The sequence below is a fragment of the Squalius cephalus genome (genome assembly GCF_949319135.1).
Source record: "Squalius cephalus genome assembly, chromosome: 18".
In the NCBI taxonomy this organism is placed as follows: domain Eukaryota; kingdom Metazoa; phylum Chordata; class Actinopteri; order Cypriniformes; family Leuciscidae; genus Squalius; species Squalius cephalus.
In genome coordinates, this window is record NC_137139.1 from 29,597,882 (window position 1) to 29,612,972 (window position 15,091).

Here is a 15,091-nt window from a genome sequence, read left to right on the forward strand (position 1 = left end):
AACAAAAGCAGACATGGATTGAAACCGATCCTTTTTTTTTATTTAATAACTGAAAACATTTTAAAAACAGTGATGTGTAAGACGTGCAGCCAAGCTGGGAATGAACAAGCACCTTTTCATAATACATAAAGCTTGACCTGCCATTATGATGCAACAAACAAAGACACAAAATACCAGATGCTGAATTTTTTTTGAATAGCTATAGAAATAGACCCTAAAATAGAGATGAAAATAGTTTTCCTTTTCATGTCTTGAATGATATGATGTAGAAAATGATTCACATCATTAAAAGTCAGAACAAAATGATGTGTCTGTAAACACTATTTTAAGACCTTGATCCAGCCTGCGAACATATGCTTGCCTGTTAAGACACAACTACAGAGAACATAATTAATAAATGATCAATCTAATCTACAGTATGCATGCACAGGGAAAAGCTTGACCCAATGAAAGAGTCACTATTCTTCAAACAAACCAACCAACCACAAAACATCTGCGACCAACATCTGCAAAGTCTTAATACTTTAGCCACAGTGATTAAGATCCATGCCAGATTTTCAGTGTTTCACCGCTGAGAGAATCTGCAGCTATGGTAACGTATTTGCATTGACCTTAAAGAAAAACCAGTGATGGAGGTCATTCAGATTCCCCCTAATAGTGTAGTCTTATTGTTCCCTTTTTTTTTTTTAAACTGTGTGGAGGAATCTAAAACCAAAAGTACAGTAACCAACTATGTCTCTTGATAAATATAACTCAAAAAGCATTAGTAGGATATTTACAAAATATTGCTTCGGTGATATAACTCTTAATAAAAACTTGAATTTCTAATGCATAAACATTCTAGCAACTTAAAGGAATATTATGGGTTCAAGACATCGCACATGCATGTTAAAATGCACAGTTTGGAAAGTATAGCCTAATTTTGCCTATTATAGTCATTAATGTTCATATAAAGCCGCGTCACTTTCACTCAATATGCGCGAGGATACTTCAAACTACTATTATAAGTGCATTACTGTGAATGTGAATTTTGCTTGATCTGCGGTAATATGCAGAGAGCCACAGATGCGTCCAATAGTGCTGAACTCGTATTGAACCCGAAACATTCCTTTAAAAGTCACTTTTGAGCTCAGAGTCATTTAGTCTCTGTATTATAAGTGTCGTTTGGGGCGTGTGTGTCAGTGCATGTTGTGTTGCTGTGTTTAAAGATCACCATCTTTGGGTGACGAGTTCTCCAACAGAGTCCTGGACTCCCCTGTCCTCCCATCTGTCCATTTGTGGAAAGCTTTTGGTGTTGTTCATCCCTCCATCTTTCCTGTTTGGCAGAGCGGTGCTCCACGGTTCCAGGTCACCGCAGCTGTGAAGAAAAACAATCAAAAGGTGCCGTTGTTATTATAATAAATGTGTGTTTATGCAGTGTAAAGAGCTTAACATTTCGCCTTTTTGTTTGTCCAACCAATGTATTTATGCAATATTACGTCATACAGTTCTGTTTGGTAAAATTACTTTACCTTTAACCCTATAAATCCTGCTGGATCATATTTGATACACAAATTTCGAAGGCCTCTAAATTATCAACATGATCCAAAATACATGCCTTCTGTTTTCTGATTGATAATTCATACTTTTTAGCAAGTAAAAGACATTTTAGATTTTTTGCAATTCAGTCTTTACTGATTTTTATAAAGTAAACATAAAAATAACTATTATATTGTAAGTAATATTACTGGACTGAAGCAACTTATGGTTATCAATATATCATATTTTAAAATCAAACATGATCCATCAGGCTTTTGAGGAAGGTTTATTTGTTCATCTCTCAATCATCATTGTATTGCATTGTATGTTTTGCCCCAAAATCAAAACTACAGAGCTGTAATCATAAAACCCCAGAATATTTTGTTGTATGAATATCTGAACATACAATATGTGAAAAGAAAGAACAGAGCCTCTGCTTTTAAACAAATGCGTTTTATTCTAGATTATTTTAATTTAATCAACACTTGAATGTGGGTAAGTTTTATAAATAAAAAAAAGCAAAATTTTTAACAAAAAGCTGAGAAAATCGTGTAGCCTACTGTAAAAAATAAAGTGCAACAAACTTTTTTTCTTACTTGTTGCCCATATAAATAGCAGCAACTGCACCAAATGTCATATTTTGCTCTATGTTATCTTATATCATATTATGAGCCACAAAATCCTGATGTTTTCAAATATGATACTCGTACATGAAAACTTTTCAGATATATTTTTTAGATTTCCTCTGAAGGTTCAACAAACTGTTCCAATTCAAACAATGTGATTTTTCAGACAATATTATGCCATATGCCAGGCTTTTTTCATATCCTAAAATAACCCATGTTTCCCAGACAGGCGTCTCACCGGAGCGCTTCACACAGTGCAGCAGAGACCCTCCCCACGGGCCGTCCGGTACACCGGGGAGACGCAGACGCGGGCTCTGGAGGGCACGTGGGTGAGGGTTGTGGACAGCCGGTTGGGTGGTAAATACAGGGTGGAGTGCTGGCTCTGATCTCGCTCCCATGTGACCCAGTAACCGCGCAGGCCGTCGAAACTCCCCTTCCACCGGAGCTGCACTGACTCATTGCCCACTGTGGTCAGCTGCAGATCCGAGAGAGCCGGCAACACTGACAGAAAGAGGGAGAAAGGTCAAGCTTCCCGTTTCTTGCTGGGAATCAGAGCGAGGTGAGCGGATGTGGGAAGGATAATAGCAGGAAAGAGGAATTCCAACACTACTCCAGATGCTCCTAATGAATTTAATTAAGGAATAAACTTAAAGCTACACTGTGTAATTTTTTAAGTTGATTCTTTGCAAAAAACACTTTGTTCTTTCAAAATGATATGCGCTCATTAATGTGTAATTACTTCTACCAACTAATCAAGTATTCTTGTAAGCGTAGAATCTGCCATTTAGAATACATACGAGCGAGTTGCTCGAATGGCGGCGGCCATGTTGCGCCTCCATCTTGAAAATACATTAGCCAAAGAGGGACATACCTGGAAATTCAAGCTTCGCCTTTCGCGTTTTTACACTCAGTGGCACCGTGACGAATGCGAGGGGGAGATTACTCGAGATTACAATCCGGCCTCTAGTTCATAAACGCCAGAGGAGAACTGGCCCCCAACTGAGCCTGGGTTCTCCCAAGGGTTTTTTTTCTCCATTAGGTCACCTGATGGAGTTTTTTCGGTTCCTTGCCACTGTTGCCTTTGGCTTGCTCAGTTGGGGATATTTTGGGAATATTTAATTTAATTGTATCAATCAATAAATTTCACTAGAAACAAACCTTGTTGTATTATTTTAATTTAATACTGTGAAGCTGCTTTGATACAATCTGTATTGTGAAAAGCGCTATACAAATATACTTGACTTGACTTGACTTGACTCGCGACTGCCGGTAGATTTGAAATAATACGGCCACCGTAGGAGTTAAAACGCCCTCGGAATGGGAGGGGCTAGAAAGTAATATTCAGTTGGTAGTCATAAACAATTTCACCGCTAGATGGGAGAAAATCTTACACAGTGTAGCTTTAATGAACTTATAACTACAATAAGGGTGTGTTCACACTTGTAGTTCGGTTCTCTTGGTTCTTTTAAGTCCGGATCAAAAAAGAAAATGATACATTTAGTCCTGATTTGCTTAGCGTTCACACTGTCAGTATATATATTTTGCGACGGAACTTGTCGAACATCCGAAACAGTGGTGTGTACATCGAGCGCATTTATCCCAGCACCGAGCAATCTCACCATAGTTCGTTTTAATCGAATCAAACATGCCAAGTGTGAACACAAATCTAAGTGTCATTTCAGTGGAAAAGGAAAGTAGGGAGACCAGGGACGGTTGTAACACCTTGAATTCCTACAATCAGAAACAACCTAGAGTGATGACACTCACTGTGCTCATGCTCAGTTAGTTTCCCTCCATTCTTGCCAAAAAGGGAGCCACATTTGAAACTTCCTGACGGAGTTATCTACAAAAGGTTGTTTTTGAGGTAAAAAATTACTTTTCTTTCTGATGTACATTTTTGGATGCTGTTATAAGATCAAATGTCTATGAATTCAAACAAGTATTATTAGAATCACTGTTTTGTAAGCTAAATATAGAAATGGCTAACAAGTGTCAAACTAGCAGTCAAGCTAGCTCGCATGAGATGAAAACATGGTTGGTGATACTGGGACGGTTGTAACGCCCCTGTCCCAGTATCACCAACCAAGTGTCATTTATATTTTAAAAGCTAATCAAGCTAAAAAAAAATCTGCATAGTTTCCCTTTAATGTGCAAATTAAAAGTAAAATGTGCACTGTGCATTGCAAATTAAATGTAAAATGTCATCAAATCACATTTTAAGTTTTTTTTTAAATATTTTTTATTCATTTTAAGTATGAAAAAAAGGTAATCATTACTTAAAAACATGAAATGAATAGTCACAATAACATGACTGATAAATAATATTTTCCAATTTAATTATATGATTGATTCATTATGTATATTTTAGACAGCAGTTGACAGATTGAAGTTTATAATATAACAAATTGGTTATTCCAGTATAAATGTTTTTTTGATGTATTGCTAAAAATGGCAAAAAGTGTTACAACTGTCCCTGGTCTCTTATAAAGGCGTGCATAAGAGATCGTCTGGTCCTCCTTACCCTCCTGTGTACAGGCTTTAACCGACATGGCTCTCTCTTTGCCGTTGGACTGCCTCGTGCTCACGGTGACCAGGAACTGTGTGTCGGGCTGGAGGTCGGTCAGGACGGTGGAGCTCTGCGTGTTACTGACGCGGATGACCCGGAGCGAGCCTGAAGGAAGAGCTGAATACTCCACTTGATATTCCTGGATGAGGTGAGGGAGCAGTGGAGCCCAGCTCACACGCACACTCCTGCTGCTCGACTCCGACACACTCACTGTGGAGAGGGTCTGCACCTCTGGCTGAGGAATCGCTGGAGGATGACGGGGAGACATTTCAAAGATCAACTTCACTTTTTGTCCCTTAAAAATATATTGAGGGCTCCTTTGTGTCGCTTAACATGTGTAAAGACAACAAGAAACTGATCACATTTACTTTTTAAAAGGTAATGTTTTTTGTATGAAGACAAAGGGGGGATAATATGCACCCATTTTTAGTTCATGTTGAATTTAACAGTGAATATGCCTTACTTTTGAGTTTGTTTTTCAGAATTTCACAGTGATTCTCAATTCTCATTATTGTAATAGAGCTAAAATTGCATTTTAATATTACAATAAATATTAAATGATTCATATTAAATTGATATTAATAAAATACGAACATTAAATTATTATTATTATTATTATGAATACATTTTGTTCATTTAAAAATAATAATAATAAATATGAATATTACATTTAATTAATTAAATCTAATTATTGTTAAAATAATAATTAAAAATAATACATTTAATGTTCGTATTTAATCAATGCTATTTAACAATAATAATAATAATAATTATTATTATTGTTATTATTAGCATTAATTAAACATTAAAGACACAATGAAAAAAGTACTGGCCATAAAAATCATTCTTAATAGTAAGTATAATTTCTTATTTTTTTATATGTATTATTATTATATTATTATTTAATATTATATTATGTAATGTAAAGTAAATGGTATTTAATGCTAATAGTTATAATAACAATAATCATAATTATTATTATTATTAATAATAATAATAATACATTAAACATTCATATTTAATTAATGATATCAAATGAATGCTATTGATAATATTACTAATAACAACAATAATAATATATTTTATGTTCATATTTAATTAATGATTATTATTATTATTATTATTATTATAAGCATGAATTAAACATTAAAGACTCAATGAAAAAAGTACTGGCCATAAAAATCATTCTCAGTATTCTAAGTATAATTTCTTATTTTTTTATATTTGTCATTATTATCGTTGTTGTTGTTATTAATATTAAATGTTAAGTTAATGGTATTTAATTCTAATAGTTATAATAACAATAATCATAATTATTAATACATTTAATATTCATATTTAATTAATTAATTTAATTAATAATATTACTAATAGCAATAATACTAATTAATGATCATATTTAATTAATGCTAATCAATATTATTTATATTATTATTATTAAAAGCATGAATTAAACATTAAAGACACAACGACCAAAAAGTAATGATCATGAAAAAATTATTTTCATTATGCAAAGTATAGGGCTTTTTTCTTTTTCTTTTGGACTTGTGATGAAATATGATCTGGATATATATATATTGACAGGCTTTATGAGATTCACACTTCAGTTTGAATGATGATTAATCTGCATAAGGAGCACCTGTCTGTGTAGTAAAGGTGGCTTGAAGCGAGTTCAGGAACTCCAGGTTGGCCTTCGGTGTGAGTGTGACTTTGTATGTAGTGTCAGGACGCAGGCCGATCAGCTGAGCCGAGCTGGCATCTCCAGGCCGGGTGATCCTCTGAAACGGACCCAAGCCAGTCCCAGGACTGGTGCCCGGACCTAGAGTTCCTCCGGTCTGCCCTGTTCGGATGGGACCAAACTGGATATCATAGTAGCCAGTACCAGCCAACACAGGCCTCCACTCCAGCTGAGCTGAAGTAGCAGTGACCGACTTCACCTGCAGCCTCTCGGCCCGGATAATCTCTGCGTTTGGTCAGAGACAAAGACAAATCAAACATGGCGTAAGTTAAATCATGTACTCTAGTCACTAAATCCATGCCTAGGGCAGTTTCTAACAGGATAAAACCCCACCCGGTCTGAAGTATAGCGTGCAATCAATACGTTTGTTTATGTAAGTGTCTGGAAGTTGCACATGTGTAACGCCTTATATATGTGCGAAGGAATGGCCACTAATAATAGCTGTGTCTGGGGGACTTTACCGGGGGGGGGGGGGGGGGGGGGGGGATGGGGGGGCGAAAAGGACAAAATCATTTCTGTATAAATAGCCCTCATCTCTTATTACAGTGTCTGCCGGTTTCTGTCCCCGTTTCCTCCTGCCACTTCTTATCTGTGAGCCGTCTCAAGCTATTTGTGTCGGAGTTGACTGGCATTCGAGATTCCTTCGGCACACTGGGGCGGACATCGCACACACATCAGATCACGCTCCCTACTTAGAGAACACTCTCATAAGATTGACTGTTACTCTGGGTGAAATATGAAATCATGGTCTACAGAGTTTCATAAAGTATCAATTATGAATAATTCTCTTTAACTCTTTCCCCGCCGTTGACAGAACTTTCCTGTTATACCGTAGGGGGCGCTATTACGCATCTTCTGAAAGAGCACTGAATCTCCTGATCAAAACACAGGCGAAGAAGAAGCGGAAACAAGCGATATCAAATGTAAGCAGATGCATATGTAAAATAACGCGTTCATCAAACATTAAAAGGCATATAAATCAAAACGGTCTAATGTTACTGAATGAAACATTGATAAAATGGATAGAAAACTAATGTATGAAACTATAGAATAAAATGTTTTTTTTTTCCGGTTCTTTCTTTTGATATATTGCATGTCCAGATATTCATACAACAACTAGCCATTTTTTTGAAATTTTTTTGACTACTGAAAAAGTCAAAATATCTAGGAAGTAAATCATTTCAGAGGACTTTATACAAGCAGTCATAATTATTCACTACTTTTATGGTATTTCAGTAGTTTTTATTATTATTTAGGTTTGGGGGGGGGGGGTCAATTTAACAATGAGCATAAATTGGGTCCCAACATTTCACTTTTGAGTTTGAAATTTATATGATAGAATCTTTTTACATTTCTTTTTTCTTTTCTTGCATTAAATAGAATTTTTAAGCAATAATTCATAGTTCTCATTAGATTTTTGTTATATATATGTAATATAGTTAAAATTGCATTTTAATATTACAAAAATATATTACATATCGAATGTATAATAATAATAATTAATATTAATAATGAGTTTTTTTCCCCTTTTTGGAGCTTGACAGATGTGTGGTCAACATTTGCTTTTGTAAAATGGAATAGATGTATTCAACAGAATAACAAAAGTCAGATTTGGAATGAAATGAGGGTGAGTATGTGATAGATTGTATGTATTTGCCATGGCCTAATGCAGTTTTTGAGATATTTCGATGAAACACACCAATGATTGCATTCCTCAAGTCTTCACTGATGATGTTGATATCGTCAATGTCCACAAAGAACAGGTGCTCCTCTGTGGGTGGACTTGCAACCTCTCTCAGCACCTGGTAGTTCCCGTGACCAGTGGAAACCACCAGTACGGCCACCCCTTCTTCTCGCAGCCTCGCCATCGGTTCCCGTATCTCGCCGGGATCCACTCCATCCGTGAGCCAAACCAGAACCCTGGGCAGATCCGGTCTGGCACCTCCCGGGACACCCTGTTTCAAAACCTGGTTCCTAGCCATCAGAAGAGCATCCACCGTGTTGGTGTCGCCCTTCAGCTGTTTAGTCCTCTCCAGGGCCACCTGCAGGCCTCGCTGGGAGCTGTAGGCGTCAAAGCCGAACTCGAGATGGGGCTCCGTCCCAACCTGCAGCAGTCCCACCCTCACCTGATCCGGCCCCAGCGAGAACGGCAGCACGAGCTCTGACAGAAAGTCCACCATACGGGAGAACTCGTAGGAGGACACGCTACCAGAGGAGTCCAGGAGAAACAGGACATCGCCCTCGCAGCAGTTCAAAACTGTAGGTGAAAAACAACAGTAGACATTTAAGTAAATGATTCATGGTTTAACATCTCAGTGTTTATTTAGGACATACTGAAGCAGCACTGAAACACTCCAGACTTTTCAAGGCATGAGGAGAAGGAGTTTGTGTGTGTGTATAGTCAAGCTACTATGGTCGTATATTATCTGCCCGTTTTACTGTCCGCCAGCTGTAAATCGTCCAGTTGGTTAAAAACAAGTAAAAGCACATTTCTCTTCAACAAGCCACATGATTTTAAGCTATCATTAACCACAAACAAGCCCCCAAAGTTTAATATTTAAAGGGATAGTTCACCCAAAAATGCATTTTCTGTAATCATTTACTCATCCTCATGTTGTTCCAAACCTGCACGAATGAACACAAAAGAGGATTTTGGAAAGAATGATTAAGCTGTGTTAGGGTTTTGGACCGCGTTGACTTTGGTGAGGAATAAGGTTTATTTTTGGGTGAACTTTCCCTTTAAGGTTAGGGGTTATAGTCTTGTAGGGAAGCACAATTAATTGAATTAATTGAAATGTATTTATTTATTGTTTACAAATAAAAAAATTCAGCAATAAATTCATAGTTTTCATTAAATTCTTATTATTTTAAGAGTTAAAATTATATTTTTATATATAAAAATGAATAAATATTTAATATTAAATGTACTATTTTTTTAATAATATTAAAAAATATTAATACTTTTTAAAATCTTATTATCATTATCATTATTATTATTGATAATGTTTTTTGGTTTTTTTTTGGTCCTTTTTGGAGCTTGACAGGCCATGGTCAATATTTGCTTTTGCATTATAGAAACAGTCATACAGGTTTGTAAGGAAATGTGGGTTAGTATGATAACAAAAATCAGTTTTTGAAATATTTCTGTGAATATTGCATTAAAACAGTAATATGTCTTATTTGTTAGTAATATTTACTAAATAAAAATATCTTAAATAGTAAGACTTTTTAGTAGTAGTAGTAGAAATAATACTATTAATAAAGTTAAGTTTTGTATTATTATTATTTTAGTTATATTGATATAAAATCACAAAATTTTACGGCAAATTTTGCAGCCCTACAAACATTTTACTCGCAATTCGATTCTTTTCCTCAATTAATTCAATTGCACAGCTTCAGATGTTCACTATGGAAGTTGACAAAAGATTTTACAAGTTTGGATGCACAACATTTAAACTCATTAAATGTTTATAGCGAACACAATAAAACGAGGAGAAACTCTGAGAAAGAGCGGCCAAACGAAGATGAGTGTGAAACCAAGCGGGGAAATTAGTCATTTGCGAAAGGAAGTTGGCTGGAACGGTAGATTCTTAAAATAAGGATAAGAAAACAGTAGTATATATTAGGATAAGGAAGAACTGGGGGCTTCACAATATTTAAAGAGATGGAACATTTGATTTGGCCTTTACAGGAATTTCCTGGCAGAGGAGCCCTCTAACCTGGAGAAGCTTGATAAACATAAACAGATGGGGGAAGCAACAGCCCTGCTACTGGATGTTACAACCGGACTGACGGGCATGCATGGAGAACAAGGGGGGAGGTGAGAATTGGCTGTTCCATATGAAGTAAAAGAAGGAATGTAGTGGCTATTCCCTGAAGAGGAAGAAAGAGTGTGTGCAGAAAAGAGCGAGTGGGCGAGGGTTCAGATGAATGCTGCCAAGCGTTCGCCTTGCCACCTAAGACAATCCAAAGTCGGCAACCTGCCAAGTCCTGTGTGAAGATCTGGAGGCGTAATTTGAATCGAATTATAAGAGAATCTTGCAAATCGCTTTCTCTGCAGCCCATTTTTTGTCAGTTTCACAAGTGGAACCAATGAATTCTACTAAAATCTAAAACTTGTCACAAAAAGTTCTCATAGTTTTCTTCCGCTTTGCTAAGAGAGAAGAGCCTATCGGGTCACTTAAACCTATAAGTGTTACCATTGCCAGACGGATTGGAACCAGGGTGCGGTGGCATACAGAAACGACTGGAGTCAAACCCAAAATGCTCAAGGCTCTTCCTAAATTACTCTCTGTGAGTCACTGTTGGTGTGTCTATAGTTTTGTTCAGGCAGGCATCAAAATAATTGTTTTATTTTTGAGGCAATTTTTGTGGCAATCGGATTCAAATGAGTAGTTTACCCTTGAAACTCTATTCGTGTTCTGACTGGTTGTGTCAGTGTAACCACAGTCAATCGACCCCTCGACTAGGGGTGTAACAATATATCGTGTCACAATATATCGCAATGCCAAAATGTGTATGGTGGATAGTGACAATATGTATTGTGTGTAGTTCACCCAAAATGAAAATTACCCTGTGAGAAAAAATTCAAGTCTACAGAGTTTTAGTGTCAGTACTGCATTAAACTGTTCAAATAATGTTGAATATAATGTATAACAATGCAATGGGGGAATATCTGTGGGTCCTGATAATGCCAAATGACTGACAGTGACAGAGTTCAAGCATGTTCTTCTAAAATAATCCTGTATTTTCAGCTTCAGAATCATGAATATTTTTATTCTAGTGTCACCATTGTCCTTTGCATTGGGTTTGCAGCACCAAGTCCAAGCCTATTACTTTACACCCCCAATGCAATACTAAAATTGTGCATTTTAATGAACAGTATACATTTTTTGTTAACCTTTTACAATATGTCTTGGAGTATCGCAAGAATATTTGATCTCATCCAAACGAACACACTAAGGGTGCTTTCACACTAGGTTCGATTGCCTGGTCTGAACCCGAGATCGATTGCTCCCCTGCCCCGGCTGGAATGTGTTCAGATTATATTATTTGGGTCCGATTTGGGTGTTTACCCCATTACTTGGTAACGACGGCGCAGGAGAAGGTGGCAAAAATGCATAGCAATGCCTCACTTTTATATTTTTACATACTTTTACACACCAAAAGTGCTAGTGTAAAAGCACCAGAACTCCTGCCCTCCGCCTCCCCAGCACCACCTGTCTGGATCTGCTACGGGGGTCTAAACCACATATGCTGTTTGAAATCTGATTAAAGCCCAAAATTTTATGACATTGGCATGCAAACAGCATGTTTGAGTTCAGCTGTTCGAATTGAGCTGTGTTTGAATACGATCGTTTTTTCTCTCATATAGTGAACAATGTGACATTCACTAGTGAGTCAGCGAGTTGGAAACAATACATGCATGAATTCCTCTGTTGCTTCTTTCATCAAGCGTTTCATGAGTGCAGTGGGATCTGGGATGTCATGATAGACATCAACAGAGGCAAAGTGTACACAATACCCCTATTTTCTGGCATTTATTTGGTTTCGTGAAAGCGGTCGATAGCCTAACATTAGTGACTGACAGGAAGAATCCTTTAATTCGCATGCCTCACTCAATGTGCATGTCAGTGATGTGTTGACAAGAAGTTATTTCTGTTCTATTCATACAGCAAATACTCCCTGTCAGTCCTGAAAATGTAACTAAAATAAATATGCCAAAATAAGGCATACTGTAGACATCAATTATAGAATTTTTCAATCCAAATTGTGAATGAATATTAACACAGCAAAATATGAGAAGATAACCAAACCACAGTCCAGGGAGAAAATGCTTTAATTCAACATAAACTTTTTTCTTTTCTTTTGCGTGAATCACTTAAACCTGGACCATATGTGTTGAAAGAAAAGAATCCCCTAACACGATGTGTGAAGGAAAATGCTTTTACACACATGTTTCTCTTCTAGCTCTCATGTTTGTAATGTATGTCTGCTGGTGCTCCATCAGTCATGTTTAACAGAAAGTAATCCTCTGTAATGAAATAAAAGTATTAGTCCAGTCATTTTATGAAAAAAAGTTGAATAAATTGCAACAGAAGCAAACTCAACTGATTTTGTATCCTCAATATGTCCTGAGTAAGGAAAAAAAAAGTCCCGAAGAATCCCATTAGGGGAAAGTTTCGAAAAAGACCCAAATATAGCCTATTCATACGCCTATTCATTCTTTTTCTTACGTGAATAGAGTAAAAATTTTAACCTTTAGATATCACCATGAAAATTACTGAGTTGATTACTTACATCAAGACAAACAAAAAATGTATTACAAGTTTTTAAAATTGTTTGTTAACATGGACAAATGGAGCATAATCTAATTACCTATATGCTAATTTGCATAAATACCACAACAGATCTAAACATTGGGTCTAGGCAGGTGAAAATGTCTTGCTGAATCTTGTTGACACATACAGTAAAATACGTAATGTTAAGGTCTGAATGAACCCATTTAGGCTACCCATGAACATTAATACATAGAGGCAGGAAGAAGTACTTTAAACCAGCCTTTATTCACTTTTAAGAGATTGGGTTTGGGGCTGGGTCCGTGGGACTGTTTCTGGGGATTCACTTTTTATTTTATCTACCTTTTGTCTTCTGCATTCTCCTTACCATTGTCTCCTGTTCTTCCCACAGAAACAGTCCCACGGACCCAGCCCCAAACCCAATCTCTTAATAAAGGCTAAAGTACTTCTTCCTGCCTCTATGTATTAATGCTCATGGGTAGCCTAAATGGGTTCCATTCAGACCTTAACATTAAGTATTTTACTGTTATATGTCAACAAGATTCAACAAGACATTTTCACCTGGCAAGACCCAATGTTTAGATCTGTTGTGGTATTTATGCAAATTAGCACATACATAATTAGATTATGCACCGTTTGTCCATGTTAACAAACAATTTCAAAAAACTACATACAACTATACATTTTTTGTTTGTCTTGATGTAAGTAATCAAGTCAGTAATTTTCATGGTGATATCTAAAGGTAAAAAATTTTACTCTATTCACGTGAGAAAAAGAATGAATAGGCGTATGAATAGGCTATATTTGGGTCTTTTTCTAAACTTTCCCCTAATGGGATTCTTTGGGACTTTTTTTTTTTCCTTACTCAGGACATATTGAGGATACAAAATCAGTTGAGTTTGCTTCTGTTGCAGTTTGTTCAAGGTTGACCCCCATTTTGGCTTAAAATGACTGGACTAGGCTATATCTCTAGATTTCTTCTTTCAGTCAAATTATTGTTTAAAACGCTTTGAGATCTTGATGAATTAACCAAGAATAGAATAGAATAGAATGGTTACACTTTATTTTAAGGTGTCCTTACAGTGTAATTATACATTTAAGTACTGAGTAAGATTAATTAACTATGTGTACTTACTATAGGGTTATGGTTAGGACTAGGTTTGTTGTAGGGTTAGTTGCATGTAATCATGCATAATTTATAGTTATTACTATAGTAACTACATGTAATATGTAAAAAAGACACTGTAAAATAAAGTGTTGCCTAGAATGCTAAGGTAAATGTTAACTCTGAGTCAGTGATTTACATTAGTAATGATTATTATAGCACTCAAACTCAATGCATGTTTGTTCTGGAGAATGGGACTATTAAAGAAATAGTTAACACTTTAAGGTTATATGTTAACAGCAGTTAATGCAATAATAACTATCATGACATTTCTTTTTGCTCTTGTGTGTTGCAAAATAAAAGATGATCTGCTCTTCTGAATCGGGTACTGAGTGATGTCTCAACTTGATCAGGTACTGACCCACATGACTCACCTGTCCTGAATCAGATGAATCACCTGTCCTAAAACATGACTCACTTAAATCAAATACTGACTTCTGAATTGACCAATGTGCTTCATCGTATGGAGAACAATAATAATTTACCTAAATTACCCACAGAGTCTTGAACTAGACGTTAAGCAGGTACTGAAAGCTGATTTAACCACTATAATCCACTAACATAGCCTACTGAGTTATACAGGATACCTTATCGTTCTGGTTTTGATCCGAATGAAATGCTTGACTCAAATGACTCGGCTGAATCAGGCACCGAGTTTAGAATTAGCAAATATGCCTCAAATAAATTGTGTACCGCGTCCTGTGGATTACAGAATACGAAATCTCATACTTGAGTTCCGAATTAAAACATGACTGAAACGACTCACCTGAATCAGGTACCGAGTCCTGAGCGTCACCAGCCCACAGGAGCACGCTGATCAAAACACACGTGAGCGCTTTTCTGACCTCCATGGTTGACTTTTATGTCAAAATTATAGTCAATTTTGCACGTTTTAACGCGTCTACATCGCCTAGCACAATTTCTATTCGCTTTATATGTCTAAAATCCTCACGGTTCACTTTAAAAGTCTCATTCAATGCAGGCAGTCACCAGAACTGCAATAAAACGTGCAGCTGCAGCACCTGCGCGACGAGGCGACTCTACATTCTGCGCGTCGAGATCGAAATAAACACGAAACTTTCTGCCCTGCCATAAACTGCTCAGTGTGGATCAAAAGCAGTTTCGGATTAAAAGCCTCTCTCTCTCATAGCTACTGAATGCATCATGTTCCTCCCGCCC

General features: G+C 36.6%; 1 protein-coding gene across 1 annotated transcript; it reads right to left on the minus strand.

The window, feature by feature from the left end:
* Window positions 1-521: 521 nt before the first annotated feature.
* On the minus strand, window positions 522-15,091 carry vwa1 (von Willebrand factor A domain containing 1). Its single transcript, XM_079849979.1, has 6 exons — window positions 14,679-15,091; window positions 8,148-8,705; window positions 6,350-6,673; window positions 4,666-4,956; window positions 2,383-2,645; window positions 522-1,357 (listed from the first exon to the last, which is right to left on the minus strand). Exons 1-5 carry the CDS (start codon window positions 14,761-14,763, stop codon window positions 2,392-2,394), a joined length of 1,512 nt encoding a protein of 503 aa, XP_079706105.1. The 5' UTR covers window positions 14,764-15,091; the 3' UTR covers window positions 522-1,357; window positions 2,383-2,391.